Below are 20,094 nucleotides of genomic sequence, written 5' to 3'. Positions count from 1 at the left end.
GAAAAGAGAACCAAGAGAAATAGGATGAGAGAACCAAGAGAACCAAGATGAGAAAAGAGAAGCAAGAAAAGAGAAGCAAGAAAAGCAAGAAAAGAGAAGCAAGAGAAATAAGAAAAGAGAAGCAAGATGAGAAAAGAGAAGCAAACTACCAAGTGCTGCTCCACTATCTCGCTCTTCTCGATAGTGTCGAATGGGTATTTAATTCAAAGAAATTTAGGTTTGGTGGAAAGTTGTAAAGTTCGCTGTTTATTAAGAAGCAGCTTTTTGCAGATAGATGTCGTAGCAAGAGAGTATTGTCGTTATTGCTGTTATTGCTGATGTAACTTTGTCTATGTACAGCTATTAACAATACATATCATCAACCAATTTTAGTACTTGTATTTATTTAGGGCCGAAAAGAAAAAATAAAAATAAAAATAAAAAATAAAATAAAAATAATCACACAAAATAAAATAAAAATAAAAATGTGTCTATAATGTTTGGCGACACTATCGAGTAGAGCGAAATAGTGGAGCACACTGATTAGTGTCGGTGTAGTTAGTGTCGGTGTAATCAGTGTGATTATATCAGGCTTAATGTCGGTGTGGTCAGTGTGATTATATCAGGCTTAATGTCGGTGTGGTTGGTGTAGTTAGTCTCGGTGTAATCAGTGTGATTATATCAGGCTTAATGTCGGTGTGGTCAGTGTCGATAGTGTCGGTGTAATCAGTGCTCCACTATCTCGCTCTGCTCGATAGTGTCGATAGTGTCGATAGGATGCATTACAATTATTTTCAAGTGGCAAATCTTTGTTGTCGTAAATTTAAGAAAAAAAAAATTCGACTTGACATAGTTTGATAATTTTCCATGCAGTTTCAGTTATTTTCCCCACAATTTCTAGAACCTACTAATTTTCAGTTTCTATTGTTGTATTTGGTAGCAATATAGGATTCTATAGCAATGTAGACAGATGCAAAATAAATTGTCATTTAACCCCGTGTGTGTTTTGTGAAGTAATCTTGGAGGTTTTGTGAAGCAAAGTTGGAGGTTTTGTTAGAGCGTTGAACTATCTAAAGGTGGGGTAAATAACTATGTCACGTTGTAGAAAAGGCGGAGTAACCAAACTAAAACATTTGAAGTTGATCATTAACGTTTTTAAATATATTATTATTTCTTGTTTGTCCAATTGGATCTCTCGATGAATCTGAGTTTTTTTATCTTTCAAAATAGGTGGAAAAGTAACCTTGCTAATTTGGGTAATTTGTTTATATACGAGTCACATGATACTTCTAATAAAGATTTTGTGTGCAAAAAACAATGTTGTATTTATTTGCATCAAATCTTGATAAAAGTTTTTAAGCTTATCAAATCCAAAATCTCAATTTTGATGAAAGAATAACTTTGTAATTCAATAATTATATAAAGTAATAATAAATCATTAACCATAAGTTAATTTTTTTAAAACAAAAACTTTAAAGGCTAATCTTTGAAAACAAAAACTTAAAAGGCTAAAACAAGGGGCTTTATAGGTAAATGATTTTAAAATAAGGGACTTGATAAGTAAATGATTCTAAAGCAAGGGGCTTTCTAAGTAAATGATTCTAAAATAAAGGACTTTCCAAGTAAATGATTTCTCTTTAAAATTCATGACCACTTACCTGATAAGGAGAAGTGGAAAAAAAATTACTTGGACGAGTAGAGATTCGAACTCTAGGCCTCTTGCTTGCAAGGCAAGCGCTCTACCAACTGAGCTACACGCCCTTTTTTCTTGAAAATTAACGCTTTCAGTATGTTATTATGATTCGAGCAACTACAAGTATAGATGAAAAATGCCAAGTATGTTTAGAGGAAGATGAGAAAAGAGAAACAAACTGCTCCACTATCGAGCGAAGCGAGATAGTGTCGTTGGTGTCGGTGGCACCCAGGGCATTCGCTCGATGGTGTCGGTGGCACTCAGGGCATTCGTTCGATGGTGTCGGTGGCACTCAGGGCATTCGCTCGATGGTGTCGGTGGCACTCAGGGCATTCGTTCGATAGCATCGCTCATATATTATCAATGCCAAAATAAATAAGTGCTGCTACAAAGTGCTGCTACAAAGTGCTGCTCCACTATCTCGCTCTGCTCAATAGTGTCGCATCAATCTTTAAGTTGTTTTTAAGCAATATAAATAAGTTACCGACTCTGTAATCTTCACTATTAGCAATAGAACCCGTCACTGCTAAAGGTCTCGGTGGCAGTTAGTGTTGCTCCACTAGCTCGCTTCGCTCCCTAGTGTCGGTGGCAGTCAGTGTCGGTAGCAGTCAGTGTCGGTAGCAGTCAGTGTCGGTAGCAGTCAGTGTCGGTAGCAGTCAGTGTCGGTAGCAGTCAGTGCTGCTCCACTAGGGAGCGAAGCGAGCTAGTGGAGCAGAGAGAAAAAAGAAGGAATAATATACAACGTGTAACAATTTCAAAACGAGTAACAATTTCAAAACGAGTAACCAACTAAACGTTAGAGCTCAAACTTGAAAAGCCACGAACAAAGATTTACAGGTTGTTATTTATTTCTTTATATCTTGTAGTAAAATATGAATGAAATAGCACAAATTGTTGAGTTTCCGGTAACGATTCCTAATCAACCGCAAGTTGAAAAAATCATCAAGATTGCTTCTTTGGTAAACATTGTTTCGTCATTGTTAGTTGGCGTTGTTACTGATTCCTTGATATATTTATGTTATCTGTTTGGCATACAATCTATATTGATTGTTTTGATTACTGCGCCAAATTTCTTGTTTAAAAAGGAAAAACCTATTGAATGGTTAAGCGTCGAGTATTGAAATGACCTGTCGACACTAGGGAGCGACACTAGGGAGCGACACTAGGGAGCAACACTAGGGAGCGAAGCGAGCTAGTGGAGCAGCACTGACTGCCACCGACACTGGGGGGAGGGGGGGGGGAGGCAGCACTTTGATGCAGCACTGAATGCCACAGATACCATTAGTGGCGAGAGAGTGGGGTTTCAACTGAGTTAGAGGAAAACGCGGAAAAGAGAAGAAGTAGAGGAGGTTTGTGAGATTTGTGAGGTTTAGAGTGGAGAGGAGTCAAAAAAGAAGAGGTTTGTGAGGTTTAGAGTGGAGAGGAGCCAAAAAAGAAGCAAACTACAAAGTGCTGCTCCACTATCTTGTTCTGCTCGATAGTGTCGGAGGAGGTGTGAAGTAAAAAAGAAGAGGTTTGTGAGGTTTAGAGTGGAGAAGATGAGAAAAGAGAAGCAAACTACAAAGTGCTGCTCCACTATCTCGCTCTGCTCGATAGTGTCTATAAAAGTCTGGTTCTATGTAAAGGGCTCAATTCATCGTGTTGGATCTACTTTGATATACACTTGGTAGCATTTCATATTAATCTAATGTTTAAAAAAAAAAGGTGAAGATGAAAAGCAATCAACTCCGAGGTAACTTGAAAAGTTATTAACATTGTTGAAAAGCTATGACGGTTTCTTTTGAGTCCAGATTGTTTCTTGGGTTTGACCTATCTACCCAACAATTGAAAATAATAGTTACTACAGAAAATCTAAAAGCAATTAAAACTTATAACGTTGAGTTTGATTCTCAATTCAAAGAAAAATATGGGATTTACAAAGGGGTGATCTCGGGTGATGACGGAGAAATTGTGAGTCCCGTACTAATGTGGCTTGATGCTATTGATTATTTATTCCTTCAAATGAAAAAGGACGGGTTTCCATTTGACAAAGTTGTTGGAATAAGTGGTTCTGGACAACAACATGGATCAGTATACTGGTCGTATAATGCAGATAATCTCTTACTGCATTTGTCGCCAAAACAAGAATTGAGTACACAATTGAAAGATGCCTTTTCTTGGGAAATGTCACCTAATTGGCAAGATCATTCAACTAGCCCCGAGGCAACGATTTTCCATGATGTAATTGGGAAGGAAAAATTGGCAAAAATTACTGGCTCAAAAGCACATTTGAGATTCACAGGTTTACAAATTAGAAAATTTATAACGAGATCGCATAGACAGGAGTATGAGCATACTGCAAGAATATCTCTTGTGAGTTCATTTGTTGCAAGTGTCTTGTTGGGCCACGTTACTGAATTAGAAGAAAGTGATGCTTGTGGCATGAATTTATATGATATCAAGAAGTCAAAGTATGATGATGACTTGTTGGCTATTGCCTCTGGCGTGGATACTAAAACTGATCATGTTGCCAAGAATGATCCTTGTTATCAAAGTTCAATTGATGAGTTGAAAAAAAAGTTGGGTCCTATAACTCCTATTACGTATAAGTCTTTAGGAGTCATTAGTGATTATTTTGTTTCCAAGTATGGATTTCTGCAAAATTGTCGCATTTATTCATTCACCGGTGATAATTTGGCTACGATACTATCATTGCCCTTACAACCCGATGATTGTCTCTTGTCATTAGGCACGTCAACAACGGTTCTAGTAATCACCGAAAATTACCAACCTTCATCTCAGTATCATTTGTTTAAACACCCTGCCATGCCCAATCACTATATGGGTATGATTTGTTACTCCAATGGCGCATTAGCTAGAGAAAAGGCAAGAGACGAAATCAACAAACAAAATTCAGTTGAAGACTCAAAGACCTGGGATTTGTTTAATCAGCAACTTGATGAAAGTTTTGGGTTCAATGGGAAATTGGGTATTTATTTCCCCATTGGCGAGATTGTACCACAGGCGTCTGCTCAAACGATAAGAGCCGTTTTAGAGAAGAACCAAGAAGTATACAGAGTAAGATCGTGTGAATTAAATGAATATGGGTTTACCATTAATGAAGATGCATTAGCCATTGTGGAAAGTCAAACGTTAAGTTGTAGACTAAGAGCAGGTTCTATGTTGAGCCAATCTGGCAACCAGAATGGTAAAAAGGATAGAGATGATGATGATGATGGCAATAACAGAAAGCACTTGAACAATGAAGGGAAAAAGGAAATATATGATCAAGTAGTTTCTAAGTTTGGTGAGTTGTTTGTTGATGGGAAGAAGCAGACAGTTGATTCACTTACATCAAGACCAAATAAATGTTATTATGCGGGTGGTGCTTCTAATAATATTAGTATAATTCATAAAATGTCCCAGATTTTAGGTGCCAAAAATGGCAATTTCAAAGTAGAGATTCCTAATGCATGTGCTTTAGGTGGCGCTTTTAAGGCAAGTTGGAGTTTTGAATGCGAACAAAGGGGAGAGTTTATTGGATATAACGAGTATATTAAAAAATTGTTTGATGATGGTGATGAATTAGAGGATTTTACAAAGGAAAACTTATGGAAAGAGTATTTTGAAGGCGTTGGAATGTTGGCTAAGATGGAGGAAACTTTGCTAAAGACAGATTCAACTTAACTTTCGAGAAACCACTTTGTTTATTAGAGATTCAATACATACATATCAGTAGCGATTCCACATTTTCTATTTTTCAATGGTTTGTATATATAGATGTATTCTTTTTTTTTTTTTCAAAACCTTTTGATGAAAGGTTTTACCAGACAAGATGATACGAGCTGGACATGTTTCATGTTTTCAGTTGAAAAGGCTACTTTCAACGTTGCTCAAACGAGATATAGTTGGGATCAAGCCTCAAGATCTAATCCAAGCGTCGATAGACCAAAATGATACACAGGGTCGCAAAACACTAATTCATAGACTAGTCAATTCCACCAATCCTTATAAGCGCGAGTTGTATGAGCAGCTAGTGCCTGATTTCTCGTACTACTTCAAGCTTGACCCTGATGTGGTTGACAACCAGTTGTTATTACGTTTAATTGAGGTTAATCCCGGTAGAGTGTTGAGTAATGTTGAATTGTACAAGAAACACCATGTTGAAAATGATGATGTCCATTTTAGTGCATTGATTGATTTCTTAGTTGAGGACTTGGCTATGAAGTATATTGGTCGTGAACTGGGCGACTTGAATGAGTTTTTCACATTAGCTGATCAGTATAAAGGGAAAACTAGTAGTAGGGTGGAAGAGTTGAATGAATTGATATTAAATGAAATGATTTTGCGCGATGATTTGTTTATGATTAGGAGATTCTTTACAATTGGTGATAGCGTGGGGTCCTACAACAGTATTCTTGTTCGTCATTTGGATACACTATCGGGGAAATTTGCGCTTATCGAGTATGTAAAAAGTCTCATTGAAAAGGGGAAGGATATTAGTAAGGACATGTGGATGATTGAAGTTGTTTTGAGTATATTCAATTCCCATAGAAACCAACTTGAGCTGTTTTTCAAGCAGAAAAATGGAAATGGAAACGATAATGATAACGATACTTTAAACTTTGATAACTTGGTTTTCAAGATATTGCAAAAGATAAATGAATCTAAACTTGACGTGAGTCTTGGTGAGATGAATTTGAGAACACTTTTACTAGAAACCTATGGGATTGCAATTGGTGATATGGAACTTACATTGAAAAAATATAACCAGTATGAAGGATTGAAAGACTATGACGGACTGGACAAGTATAAAAAGACAATGGTTAAGGTTTTTGCCTACCGCGGCATAAGGGACGACAAACCGGTATACATCTCAATGGCTGAGGCAATTCAGCCTTCAACAACGACAACAGTTTCAGTATTGCAAATCCTCATATTGCTCAAATGCTACTTCAATATTGATGAGGGTTTGAATTTGTATAATTACTGGATTAACAAGGTCTCTAGCACTATCAACGAGGGTAAATCGCAAAAGGGGTTGCTTACTGAAGCAATAATATTAGGATGTCTAATAAATAATGATCGGGAATTTGCCATGCTTCTTTTTAACAAGGCTATAGATCATAACATTTTACAGCAAGAGTATGAAATATCCAGAGTGAAAAAATGGTTTAAACTGTATAGCGACTGCTTTATCGAGAGTGAAGATTGGCAAAACCATGCACATGAAAAGATGAAAAGGATATATTTGAACTTTGTTGAAGCTATTGGGTCTTGCACTATTGAGCAGAGCAAGATAGTCAGTACTGCTACACTAGGGAGCGAAGCGAGCTAGTGTTATAACAAGGTAGTCAGCACTGCTACACTAGGGAGCAAAGTGAGCTCTTGCACTATTGAGCAGAGCAAGATAGTCAGTACTGTTACATTAACTAGTCAGCACTGCTACATTAGCTAGTCAGTATTGCTACACTAGCTCGCTTGCTCCCTAGTGTTATAACAAGGTAGTCAGTGCTGCTACACTAGGGAGCAAAGTGAGCTCTTGCTCCCTGGTGTTATAACAAGGTAGTCAGTATTGCTACACTAGCTCGCTTCGCTCCCTAGTGTTATAACAAGGTAGTCAGTGCTGCTACACTAGGGAGCAAAGTGAGCTCTTGCTCCCTGGTGTTATAACAAGGTAGTCAGTATTGCTACACTAGCTCGCTTCGCTCCCTAGTGTTATAACAAGGTAGTCAGTGCTGCTACACTAGGGAGCAAAGTGAGCTCTTGCTCCCTGGTGTTATAACAAGGTAGTCAGTATTGCTACACTAGCTCGCTTCGCTCCCTAGTGTTATAACAAGGTAGTCAGTGCTGCTACACTAGGGAGCAAAGTGAGCTCTTGCTCCCTGGTGTTATAACAAGGTAGTCAGTATTGCTACACTAGCTCGCTTCGCTCCCTAGTGTTATAACAAGGTAGTCAGTGCTGCTACACTAGGGAGCAAAGTGAGCTCTTGCTCCCTGGTGTTATAACAAGGTAGTCAGTATTGCTACACTAGCTCGCTTCGCTCCCTAGTGTTATAACAAGGTAGTCAGTATTGCTACACTAGGGAGCAACGTGAGCTCTTGCTCCCTGGTGTTATAACAAGGTAGTCAGTATTGCTACACTAGGGAGTGAAGCGAGCTAGTGTTATAACAAGGTAGTCGGTTTGATTAAACATATCTTGCAATTACTTTCTTATCATAAATACGCTACCACATGCGTTGACTCACAAATCTCCACGCCCAAAAAAAAAGTGAAAAATTCGTTTGAGTTTTCTTTTAATATAACAAAAGAGTAAAGAAGAAGTAACATTAAGGTAAGAGTTAACAACAAAAAAAATGAGTGGAGGACAAGTAACTCTTCATTTGAGAGCAGAGACGAAACCATTAGAAGCTAGAGCGGCTTTGACGCCAACTACTACGAAGCAATTGCTCGATGCTGGGTTTAAAGTTTTTGTTGAAGAGAGTTCGCAATCGATATTTGATGCTAAAGAATATGAAAAAGTTGGGGCTACAATTGTTCCCGAAGGATCATGGAAAGAGGCACCTAAGGACCGATTGATTATTGGGTTAAAAGAATTGCCTGAAAACGAAACGTTCCCATTGGTTCATGAGCATATTCAATTTGCTCATTGTTATAAAAATCAACTGGGATGGGAAAAAGTATTGGGTAGATTCCCAGCCGGAAATGGTATACTTTATGATTTGGAGTTTTTAGAAAATGATCAAGGAAGAAGAGTTGCCGCATTTGGTTTCTATGCTGGGTTTGCAGGAGCCGCGATTGGTGTTTTGGACTGGGCTTTTAAGCAGTTGAATAAACCAGAAGAAAACTTGCCTGGTGTTACCCCATATCCCAACGAAACAGAGTTAATTGAAGATGTAAAAACGGAATTGGAGAAAGCGTTGGCTAAAAATGGTGGTAAATATCCTACAGCTTTGGTGATTGGCGCGCTTGGTAGATGCGGTTCTGGTGCTATTGATTTCTTTAAAAAAGTGGGAATTCCTGATGAAAATGTTGTTAAATGGGATATGAAAGAAACTGCCAAAGGCGGACCATTCAAAGAGATTATTGAAACCAATATCTTTGTTAATTGTATCTATTTATCTCAACCAATTCCACCTTTTGTAGACTATGAAAGTTTGAATGTTGATGATAGAAAATTAACTACAATTGTTGACGTAAGTGCTGATACTACAAACCCTCATAATCCTATTCCAGTTTATGAAATTGCTACCGTCTTTAACGATCCAACCGTTGAAGTTAAAACCAGTAAAGGCCCTAAATTATCTGTTTGTTCTATTGACCATTTACCTAGTTTATTACCAAGAGAAGCCTCAGAATTTTTCTCAAAAGATTTAATGCCTAGTTTGTTGCAATTACCGGAAAGAGACACTGCATCAGTTTGGGTTAGAGCTAAGCAGTTGTTTGATAAGAACGTTGCCAGATTGGAGGAAAAAAAATAGAGCATAGATTGCTCCAAAACAAAAAACAACTTTGAATTGAAAATCATTCCAAGGTAACTTGAACTTTTCTTTTTTTGCTTTTCTTTAATTTCCCTCCTTTTTTGTTTTTCTTCTTTTGACCATTCATTATCGTCATTATCTCCTCACTATCAGTTTCAAACTCAGATTCACTAAGATCTTTCTCCTTTTCTTCTTCTTCTATATACCGTTTCTTCATTGTATCTACTTTTTCAATATATTCTGGAGCGCAAGCTATGCAATTTAGTCTCTCGCCTGTATCGTAAACTGCAACCTGATCTCTAATCAGCAAATTCCAAACAACAATTTTACCATCTGAAGAAACAGAAATCAAAAATGGAATGTCTTGTGTATCCTCGTTTTGGAAAATTTGGAAATCTTTTATTCTATTGGTGTGTCCTCTTAGTGAATAAACAGGTTCGATTTGCTTTTCCTCCCCCTTTTCCTCCTCCTCATCTTCCTCCCCCTTCTCCCCCTTCTCCTCCTCCTTCTCTTTTTTTGTTTCTTCATTTGAGTCCAGAATGCTTTTTGATACTTTCTCAAAGTCAAAAACCCCAATTGATCCATCCCCAAATCCAATAATTAACCATTCTTTTGAATCAATCATAACAATATCCATACACATCAAAGTAGACTTGAACTTTAATTTCTTAACGATTTTGGCAGTTGATGTTTTGTAAACAAACACTGTATTACTCAACCCAACAATGAATAGATGCCCAGTGCTATTCCATTTGACAAACTGACCCAGTTGCCCCAAATGATCCTTACCTTTAATTTTCAAAACAGCTGCCTTTTTCGCAGTCATTAGATTCCATAGTCTAATTGTTTTATCCTGAGAAACACTTATTGCCACTCTTCCACTTGGATGGATACTCAAGTCATTGATCTTATCTGTATGACCTTTCAAGGTTGCAAAAATTTCCCAATCCTTAGTTCTCCATATTATTATCTTGCCATCTTCTGACCCCGATAAAAGCCATTTTCCAGCCGTTGTAGCGGCAGCAACAGCAGCGGCAGCAGGAGCAGCAGCATCACCACCAGAAGCAGAGTTATGGTTACCTTCTTTTGAAAACCTCAATGCAGTGATCGTTCCTTGGTGGCTCAATAATGTTCCAAGCTCTTTACGTTTCTGTAAATCGTATATTCGTATATGCTCATCATTTGATCCTGTAACCAAATACCTTTTCGCAACATCAATGGACTTAATAGACAAGGAATGGGCTTGAAAATGAAATATCGGCTGGAAAACAGGTTCTTTAACGTTCTTAGGGTCAAGCATTACTGATAAACAAAGAAGATTATGCTCATAAGACCCAACAAATATCCGAAATTGAATCGATAAAGTAACTGGACAATCTTTTGCAAGTGTAACAGAAATTGAAGATGTACCGTTCCCACCTTTTAAAGATGACTTAATATTTACCTTGTCAAAAGCCACACTTTTCGACTCATCTTTAGAAGCATTGGCTTCTATAGATTCAGACATGTTTCGGTATAAAGCAAAAAGAGATGAGATGAGATGAGATGAGATGAGATGAGATGAGATGAGATAAACAAAAATCTTTTTTCTTTTTCCTTCTTTAACAGAGTGAAACATCGTCAAGGTCAAAGGTAAGTATACCAAAGCTAGGTTGTTTGATATATTGGTTTTTAGTTTTAGTTGCAAATTTTAGGTATGGTTCAGAACCAAAAGACTCCTCAGCAGCATAATTCTACGTTGTTTATTTCGCCAATGTTGAACCGAAGGAAGGAACTCTTTCGTACGCCGCCAAATCAAACAACAACGACGACTTCAAAACAGAGTAACAAGATATTTGAAACGCCAGGTTCGTCGACCAAATCGCTGTTTTTCAATCTTGATCGAACGTCAACGTCAAATAACAATTTAGCGAGTCATAACAGAAGTGACGAATCTTTGCTGCAGGCCGATTTGCTTACGCCAATTGAAAAACTCAGATTGTGGAGACACGATGCTATTATGCAGCATCAGTACAAGACAGCCGAATTTTTAGGAGACAAGATTTTGGACTTGACCACGGATGCCAATGATGCGTTTTGGTTAGCTCAAGTATATTTCAACCAGGGTAATTATCTACGATGTAAGGAATTGATTTTATCAAATGAGGAATTTTCGAGGAGTATTATATGTCGATACTTGGCCGGGTATAGTTTAATTAAGCTAGAACAATGGGAAGACGCATTGGAGGTCATTGGAGAAAATAACCCCTTTGATAAGGATGACCGCTTGAAGAATGACGATGGCGGAGTTAAACTTGAGGCATCAATGTGCTATTTGAGAGGATTAATCTATGCAGCGCAAACTAGTTTTGACAAGGCAAAAGAGTGCTATAAAGAAGCATTATTGGTGGATGTCAAATGCTACGAAGCGTTTAACGAGTTAATAAGCAACAATTTAATGACGCCGCTTGAAGAATGGGAGTTTGTTACAACCAGATTGAATTATAGAGAGGTGGACAACAATGACGATTTGATAAAGCTTTTATACGCTACGAAATTGAGCAAATACTTAAATGTGGATAAGTTTAAAGAAGCCGAACAGATTTTGAGAGAAGAGTATGATCTCGATAACAACTGCGACTTATTGCTCAGCCAAGCTGACTACCTATACATACAGTGTAATTTCGATGCTTGTTTAAACTTGTGCGAGAGAATCATTTTCAAAGATCCTTACAATTTTGATATTTTGCCAAACTACTTAAGCTGCTTGTACGAGCTTGGAGGTAGAAACAAGCTATTCTACAAGAGCCATCAATTGGCAGAGTTTCACCCTTCAAGTCCAATGACGTGGTTGGCCATTGGCACTTATTACTTGTCGATAAATAAGATTCATGAGGCGAGAAAGTTTTTTAACAAAGCAACAATATTGAATCCCAATTTTGGCCAAGCATGGATCGGATTTGCTCATACGTTTGCCGCTGAAGGAGAGCACGAACAAGCCATCAGTGCATATGCATATGCAGCTAGGTTGTTTTCTGGTACTCACTTACCAAACCTCTTCTTGGGAATGCAACATCTTCAAATGAACAATTTGAATCTTGCTGAAGAGTATCTTTTAGCCTCGCACCATATCTGCGCGGAAGATCCGCTTCTTCTCAATGAACTTGGTGTAGTTTACTTTCACAAAAATGAGCTCGATAAAGCGGAGTTTTATTTACAAAGAGCATTACAAATGGCAAAATACCTAAATTCAAATTCGAAAACTTGGGTTTCAATACATGCTAACCTAGGTCATGTTTATAGGAAGTCAAACGACCCATATAAGGCACTAGAATGTCTCAACCAAGTGTTGAAAATCAACAATAAAAATGACGCTAATATTCTATCTGCAGTGGGATTGATACACATGAAACTAGGTGATTATTTTCTGGCAATTGACCATTTACACGATGCGTTGGCTATAGCGCCACTAGACCCTATAGCAAACGATTTGTTGAAAAGAGCCCTTGACGCGAATAAGGAGAATAGCTATGATTTTTTCACAAAGTTGGAAAACCTTGCAAACAAGAACCTAGATTGTATATTTTCTGATTCTGATGATTAAAGGGAGAAAGGAGTTTAAATAGTACAAAAAACAAAAAAAACAAAAAAAGAAGAAGAAGAAGCTAAATCCAGGCCTAGACCAGTGTGGTATGGAAATAGAGGAGGCCTAAAATGGTTAATTGTTATTTATTATTTGTATCTTTTTTCAAAGTACAAATCAGCCTCACCCCCTTGATGAGCCACGTTTTTACAATTTCGTTAAATCGGAGCTAGAAAAGCTATTAAGAAAAAAAAGCCACAGGTGGCAAATAAAACTAAAAGAAGAGAGAAAAATCCCTAGATGGTAAGAGAAGTGAGGTAAGAGAAGTGAGGAAAGAGAAGCAAGATGAGAAAAGAGAAGCAAACTACAAAGTGTTGCTCCACCTCCCCAGATTGCAGATAAAACTAAAAGAGAATAATCCCTAATTAATTTATGTTTATTGTTAAAGAAAAAAATTGCGATGAGCTTGAACTAAAAAAAAAAAAAAAGTCTAGTATGGAATTCAAAATAACTATTGCCCGAGGTGAAATTGTGCAAGTATTAACGGCTCTTGATTTTACCATAGCCTTGACAACCTCCCTATAGTATGTTTTTCAACCATCATTTTAAGAATTCAGTGCGGAACCTTTTCTGACTTCACAAGCAAATCATTTATTGATATTCATAAATAAACCCCCCGTTATTATCAAACCAACGGTTTCTTTTCTTTTCATTTTTCATTTTTTTTTTTTTCCGCCCCAGGGCATTTTTCATTTGTTAGGACAGAGTCTTTAGAGTTTTCTTTTTACATGGGGCTTTCATTCAGACATGTTAATTACTATGGGTATGGTATATACCACGATATAAGGACCAGACTACCGTATTACATTTCAGATTTCAAAGATGCCTGGAATTATAGGGTTGTACCATCAACTATATTCATATTTTTCGCTAATCTATTACCAGCAATTGCGTTTGCTCAGGATATGTTTGACAAGACAAATAATGCTTATGGGGTGAATGAGGTTCTAATGTCAAGCGCGCTTGCAGGGGTTGTATTTGGCTTATTTTCAGGACAACCTTTATGTATTGTGGGTGTCACTGGCCCTGTTGCCATCTTTAGCTATACCGTTTACGAGTTAATTACGCCACGAGGAACACCTTACTTTGCATTTATGTGTTGGGTGTATTTATGGTCGATGGTGTTTCATATTGTTATTGCAGTAGGGAACTACATTTCATGGTTAAGAATAATCAGCCTTTATTCGTGTGACATTTTTGGATTCTTCATCAATATGGTTTATATACAAAAAGGCATACAAATTCTTTCAAACCAGTTTGATGATGTGGATTTGGCAAGCGGGTATTGCTCAGTAATGCTCTCGTTGTGCATGATTATTTGTGGAGTTGGATCGATTATATTTGGCAATCATTTGCATTATTTCAAACCATGGGTGCGTAAAATATTTGTTGATTATGGGGTAGTTGCATCGGTTATCTTTTTCACTGGATTCATTCATTTTGGAGGCAAATTGAACGAAACAACATTGGCGAGATTACCAATTACCCAATCATTTCAACCTACAGAAAGTGGCGCTGTAAGACCACATGGATGGTTCATACATTTCTGGCCGGGAGAAAACATCAAAGTGGCGGACGTCTTTTTAGCTATTCCCTTTGCCATCTTGTTGACTTTTTTGTTTTATTTTGACCACAATGTGTCATCTTTAATGTGCCAACTGAAGGAGTATCCATTGAAAAAACCAGCATCATTCCATTGGGATTTCTTATTGTTGGGACTTACTACTGGTTTTTCGGGCATAATGGGAATACCCCCACCAAATGGGCTAATACCGCAAGCACCACTACATACAGACTCCTTGGTAGTATATGACCACCTCGGAAGGAAACTATCTGTTGTTGAACAACGTATCAGTAACGCATTACAAGGTGCTATGACCTTTGTGATGATGTCAAGACCGTTTTTGGTGATACTAGGTCTTGTACCGCAAGCCGTGCTATCCGGTTTGTTTTTCATCATGGGTATCACCGGCCTACACGAGAATATAGTAACAAACAGGATACGGTATATCTTCTTGGACAAGGTGTACATTGAAAACGACCCAAATTGCCCTCAGTTATGGAAAGATATGCATGCGCTACCGAACAAAAAATGGCTTTACATTTACACTGTTTTGGAAGTTTTAGGTGGTGTAGCTGAATTCGTGATAACGCTAACAAAAGGTGCGGTTGGATTTCCAGGAGTTTTACTTTTTCTTGCTATATGTGCTAAATGGGTCTGGCCTTTGGTCATACCCAAAGAGGAATTAGCAAAATTGGATGGTGATGTTGCTGATGAATTTATTTTGAAAAACTTTACAGTTGCAACTGAAAAAAAAAGGAAACACAAAGATATCAGAATGGATGATGAGAAGAAAACGGCTAGTGATGGATCTGGTTGTGAAGTAGTAGAGCACACAGAAGATGGTGGTTGTTAACGACTTACAGAGAGTGAATTGAAAAGCTTGCTTGCTTTGCTAGGTTTGCATTGGCCCCCTAAATACTTAGTCCCCCCCCACAATCTTCCTCTGCATATTTTAGCATATTCTTTTTGCTCATCCATCCTTTCTATATATCTTTGATAGAGATAGAGAATACACCTTTGCTTTAGAATCTCCCTTCTTTCTCTCCTTCCCTTATTTGTATGTACAAAAATGTCTTATAATCTCGCAAACAAAGTTGCGATTGTTACTGGCGGGTTGTCTGGGATAGGATTATCTACTTCAATTGAACTTTTGCGCACTGGAGCAAAAGTAGTCGTAGGAGACCTCCTACATGTAGAAGACGTTGGTCCGATTCTCGGCTTGATTGACAAAAAGGCACCAGGACATAGTCATAATTTGAAGTTTTTGCGTACTGACGTTGGTACCTACGAGGATAATGTCAAATTAGTAAATTATGCACTTGACGAATTTAAAGATATCAACCTTGTTGTAGCAAATGCAGCTATGATTAACACCAACGTAGCTGGCGCAGACGAGACTGTTGAACAGTTTAAAGAGGTAATCAACGTGAACTTAACCGCTACTTTCGCCTTGAATAAATTAGTCTTAAAGTATTGGCTGGAATTCAAGAAGCGAGGAAATATAGTAAATGTTGGTTCTATTTTAGGTAGAAGTAGTACATATGGTTTTACAAACTTATGTGCATCGAAAGGAGGCGTTCATATGATGACAAAGACATTGGCCTTAGAATATGCGCCATTGGGAATCAGAATCAATGAAGTTAGTCCAGGTTTCATCAATACCCCATTGTTAGAAATGTTTTTGGGTGCAAAACAATTTGACCAACTAATTGAAATGCATCCCTTGGGCAGATTGGGAGAGCCAGATGAAGTTGCTAATGCAATTACTTTTCTACTTAGCGATAAAGCTAGTTATATAACAGGTTCTACATTGGTTGTTGATGGCGGCTACACGACGCAATGAGAAGAAAGAAAACTTTTCTTAAAGGGGGAATTTACTGGGCCAGTAGAAAAATAGGATTTTACAAATTGGATGAAAAATTAAAGACTCCTACTAAAAAGAGGGCAGAGATGAGGATGAGTTGAGAGTAAAGAAAAGTACTGGAACGTTGTTTCAAAACTGATTCAAAGCGAGATTACTTTATATAAATCTTTAAAACGGTCTCTAATCGTCTTTATATAACTATTTTACTTTTGTAAATTAAATGAAGTATCAAACCGAAATGTGTAAAAGGAGTTTTATCAAGAAATTGAAGTCATTTGTAACGGAGTGTTAACCACCTATAACGCAGTGTTAACTTTTTATAACGGAGTGTTAACCACCTATAACGCAGTGTTAACTTTTTATAACGCAGTGTTAAATTCTTTAAGCAACAATCTTAACTTTGTTGTTGAGTATACTACCAAGACCGCCAGTAATACCACCAACGGCACTGTCAGCAACTGATCCGATGATCTTAGCAATGGCTGAGACCCATTGGTCAACGGTTGAGTCAACTTTCAATCCAATGTCTTCAGCAACAGTAGTGTTGATTCCCAAAATTCCGAGCAAAGTGTCGAAACCAGCAGCACCTGGGACAATAGCACCCTTGAACAAAAGGTCAATGGCAATAGTCAAGAAGTGAATTGGAAGTTCAATGGCGGTGGAAGCGATACCTCTTTTAGCGACAACCTTAACTTTGTTGTCGAGGATACCACCAAGACCACCACTAATACCGCTAGCAATACCGCTAACAGCACTGTCAGCAACTGATCCGATAATCTTAGCAATGGCTGCGACCCATTCTTCAACGGTTGAGTCAACTTTCAATCCAATGTCTTCAGCAACAGTAGTGTTGATTCCCAAAATTCCGAGCAAAGTGTCAAAACCAGCAGCACCTGGGACAATAACACCCCTGAACAAAAGGTCAATGGCAATAGTCAAGAAGTGAACTGGAAGTTCAATAAGGTCACTTGCGACACCTCTTTTAGCGACAACCTTAACTTTGTTGTCGAGGATACCACCAAGACCACCACTAATACCGCTAGCAATACCGCTAACAGCACTGTCAGCAACTGATCCGATAATCTTAGCAATGGCTGCGACCCATTCTTCAACGGTTGAGTCAACTTTCAATCCAATGTCTTCAGCAACAGTAGTGTTGATTCCCAAAATTCCGAGCAAAGTGTCAAAACCAGCAGCACCTGGGACAATAACACCCCTGAACAAAAGGTCAATAGCATCAGTCAATATGTGAACTGGGATCTCAATAAGAGTGGAAGCAATACCTCTTTTAGCGACAACCTTAACTTTGTTGTCGAAGATACCGCTAAGACCACCACTAATACCGCTGGTAATACCGCTAACAGCACTGTCAGCAACTGATCCGATAATCTTAGCAATGGCTGCGACCCATTCTTCAACGGTTGAGTCAACTTTCAATCCAATGTCTTCAGCAACAGTAGTGTTGATTCCCAAAATTCCGAGCAAAGTGTCAAAACCAGCAGCACCTGGGACAATAACACCCCTGAACAAAAGGTCAATAGCATCAGTCAATATGTGAACTGGGATCTCAATAAGAGTGGAAGCAATACCTCTTTTAGCGACAACCTTAACTTTGTTGTCGAAGATACCGCTAAGACCACCACTAATACCGCTGGTAATACCGCTAACAGCACTGTCAGCAACTGATCCGATAATCTTAGCAATGGCTGCGACCCATTCTTCAACGGTTGAGTCAACTTTCAATCCAATGTCTTCAGCAACAGTAGTGTTGATTCCCAAAATTCCGAGCAAAGTGTCGAAACCAGCAGCACCTGGGACAATAACACCCCTGAACAAAAGGTCAATGGCAGCAGTTAATAAGTGAACTGGAAGTTCAATGAGAGAAGAAGCAATACCTCTTTTTTCTAAGTCATCATGATAAGCAATTTGGGCTAAACGTTCTACCAAGTGGGATTGTGGGTATCCCTGAACAATATCTAATTGAGTAGCAGTATCTTCGTCAATGTTCAAAATGTTCAACAACTTGTTGAATCCGTAAGGAGTGTCGGTATCAATTGAGCCAGAGACTAAAGCGTCGATACCATCTTTTGCATCATTAGTTGAAACTGGAGTAAAAGCAGATCTCTTGGTTTGTCTTTCTAAGATGTTTGACAAGTCAGATGCTAACTCGGCAGCAGTTTTACCCTCGGTCAAACCTAAGGCAGAAGCAGTAACAGCATCAATATGTAATTGGTTTAATAAGTTTTGATAAGCAGCACCAGAAATGACAAGGTCTGCAGCACCAGGCGCAAACTGATCTGGGTAAATAGCGGCAGCACTTGATGCGGCTACAAAAGTTGCCACAGCAGCAATGCTAGTAAACTTCATGGCGATAGCTAGCTAAAGTATGGATATTACTAGTGTTAGTGGTACTGAGTTGAAACCGAAAAGTGTCAAAGGTTGAGAAAACATATCGAGTATTTATATACTCTTTCCAGATGCACTGTTTGCCTGCAACAACCAAAGAAAACTGGGAATGAAAAACTGGACAAGTACCTTGAACCTATTGTAATCCGACAACCAACATACAAGGATGCGTAAGCCGAGGACTATAATATCGTGCGGTTTTCCTTATTGGAAAAAAACATGCTCAAGACAATGCAATACCAATACTCACACTGGAAACCTATTGTAATTTGATTTTACTATCATTATTTGGTTATACTGCAAAAAACAGTGCATGACTCGCAACCTTACATTAAACGACGCAGCACAAAACAACCCCCTACTTGACCACATTTTCCCATCCTCTTTCTTCCTAATATAACAAATTGCATGATATTTTTTTTATCTTTTCTATCTTTCACCCTCACCTTCTTTCACTCTTACTCTCTCACTTTTACTCTCTCTCATACGTTTCAAAAGAGTTGATATTGCCAGAACCAGAATTTTCCATCAATAGAATATACTGAATCAAAGTTGTATTGATCTAACGAAACCGGTTACAACACTAGTCATTTTATTTTGGAATGCGCTTTCTCTACTTGGCACTTTGTTTCCCAAATTCGGGTGTCGTTAAAACTGTTAAAGTTATTGCATCACCCATTCCCTTTGATCACTCCGTTACGTTTATGCATTAGGACTCTTTAAATTAGATGCATTAGAGGTATTCTATAAACTAGAGAAAACAAAAAAGAAGAACAAAGAATAAAAAAGAAATGAACCAAGATGCATTTGTACCTAGTAAATGATTCGTTTTGGTTAGTTTACGGTGGGGAGGGGGGAGGGGGGAAGGGGGGACTGACCAATTGCCACTCTAGATACTAAATGTGGTGGTTAGTAATTGGTGATAATTGTCGTTTTGTGTAAAACGGGCAAATCAAGTAACCAAAATTGCGCACATCCACACATTTTTTTAGTAACTATTATTATACAAAGAAAAGGTGTGGAGAGGGTATATCGATAAGTTGAGGGCAAATACACATTGTTCAACCAAAAACTAAATTTTCGGTACAATAGAAGCCATCACTAACTTTTTTCTCATCAGCGTGGTGTCCCTTATTTGCTTTGACTTTACATTTTTCATCAGCTTACCTTACTTGCCTTTACATTTTCTTCACCTGATTTTAATTTTATCGTCTACTTCTTCTTTTCGAAATTAGTGTTACTTGGCTAATCTCCCCCTAAAAGCTGTCAGAATCACCTAATCGCCGCATTCGATAGGAACCTTAGATGCAATATGCAAGTTTCTAATCCCCGGTAAAAATATAAAATAAAAAATAAAAGAAGCATCCAAACAAATTAGAGTGGATCATTTATCGATAAATAGCTTCTTTTCCACACAATAAAAAAGCCTTTTTTTCCCACACAATAGAAAATCTTTTCCCACACAAAACCAATCAACAAAATGTGGATAAACGTGGATAAACATT

The 20,094-nt window shown here is 38.0% G+C and overlaps 6 protein-coding genes and 1 pseudogene across 7 annotated transcripts; 5 read left to right on the top strand and 2 right to left on the bottom strand. All coding sequences in view use genetic code 12, as the record gives it.

The window, feature by feature from the left end:
• Positions 1–3,439: 3,439 nt before the first annotated feature.
• XKS1 (xylulokinase) lies at positions 3,440–5,338 on the top strand (the record flags this gene model as incomplete). The annotated part of the gene is made up of 1 exon (XM_049326114.1): positions 3,440–5,338. The coding sequence occupies one exon, from the start codon at positions 3,440–3,442 to the stop codon at positions 5,336–5,338; it is 1,899 nt and encodes a 632-aa protein (XP_049182366.1).
• A 148-nt stretch (positions 5,339–5,486) lies between these two features.
• On the top strand, positions 5,487–6,989 carry KGF56_000466 (uncharacterized protein; the record flags this gene model as incomplete). Its single annotated transcript, XM_049326103.1, has 1 exon — positions 5,487–6,989. The coding sequence occupies one exon, from the start codon at positions 5,487–5,489 to the stop codon at positions 6,987–6,989; it is 1,503 nt and encodes a 500-aa protein (XP_049182365.1).
• Positions 6,990–8,008: 1,019 nt separating this feature from the next.
• LYS1 (saccharopine dehydrogenase (NAD+, L-lysine-forming)) lies at positions 8,009–9,133 on the top strand (the record flags this gene model as incomplete). The annotated part of the gene is made up of 1 exon (XM_049326092.1): positions 8,009–9,133. One exon carries the CDS (start codon positions 8,009–8,011, stop codon positions 9,131–9,133), a length of 1,125 nt encoding a protein of 374 aa, XP_049182364.1.
• Positions 9,134–9,176: 43 nt separating this feature from the next.
• KGF56_000464 (uncharacterized protein) lies at positions 9,177–10,640 on the bottom strand (the record flags this gene model as incomplete). The annotated part of the gene is made up of 1 exon (XM_049326081.1): positions 9,177–10,640. One exon carries the CDS (start codon positions 10,638–10,640, stop codon positions 9,177–9,179), a length of 1,464 nt encoding a protein of 487 aa, XP_049182363.1.
• A 189-nt stretch (positions 10,641–10,829) lies between these two features.
• Positions 10,830–12,716, top strand: KGF56_000463 (anaphase promoting complex subunit; the record flags this gene model as incomplete). Its single annotated transcript, XM_049326070.1, has 1 exon — positions 10,830–12,716. One exon carries the CDS (start codon positions 10,830–10,832, stop codon positions 12,714–12,716), a length of 1,887 nt encoding a protein of 628 aa, XP_049182362.1.
• Positions 12,717–13,190: 474 nt separating this feature from the next.
• On the top strand, positions 13,191–16,162 carry KGF56_000462 (annotated as a pseudogene). The gene is made up of 3 exons: positions 13,191–13,279; positions 13,456–15,167; positions 15,447–16,162. Coding segments are annotated over exons 1-3 (2,517 nt in total).
• A 402-nt stretch (positions 16,163–16,564) lies between these two features.
• Positions 16,565–18,550, bottom strand: KGF56_000461 (uncharacterized protein; the record flags this gene model as incomplete). Its single annotated transcript, XM_049326049.1, has 1 exon — positions 16,565–18,550. The coding sequence occupies one exon, from the start codon at positions 18,548–18,550 to the stop codon at positions 16,565–16,567; it is 1,986 nt and encodes a 661-aa protein (XP_049182361.1).
• Between the last annotated feature and the right edge of the window lie 1,544 nt (positions 18,551–20,094).

The sequence above is a fragment of the Candida oxycetoniae genome, assembly GCF_023343755.2.
Source record: "Candida oxycetoniae strain CBS 10844 chromosome Unknown scaffold7, whole genome shotgun sequence".
NCBI lineage: Eukaryota > Fungi > Ascomycota > Pichiomycetes > Serinales > Debaryomycetaceae > Lodderomyces > Lodderomyces oxycetoniae.
This window is presented reverse-complemented; position numbering and strand designations above follow the sequence as displayed.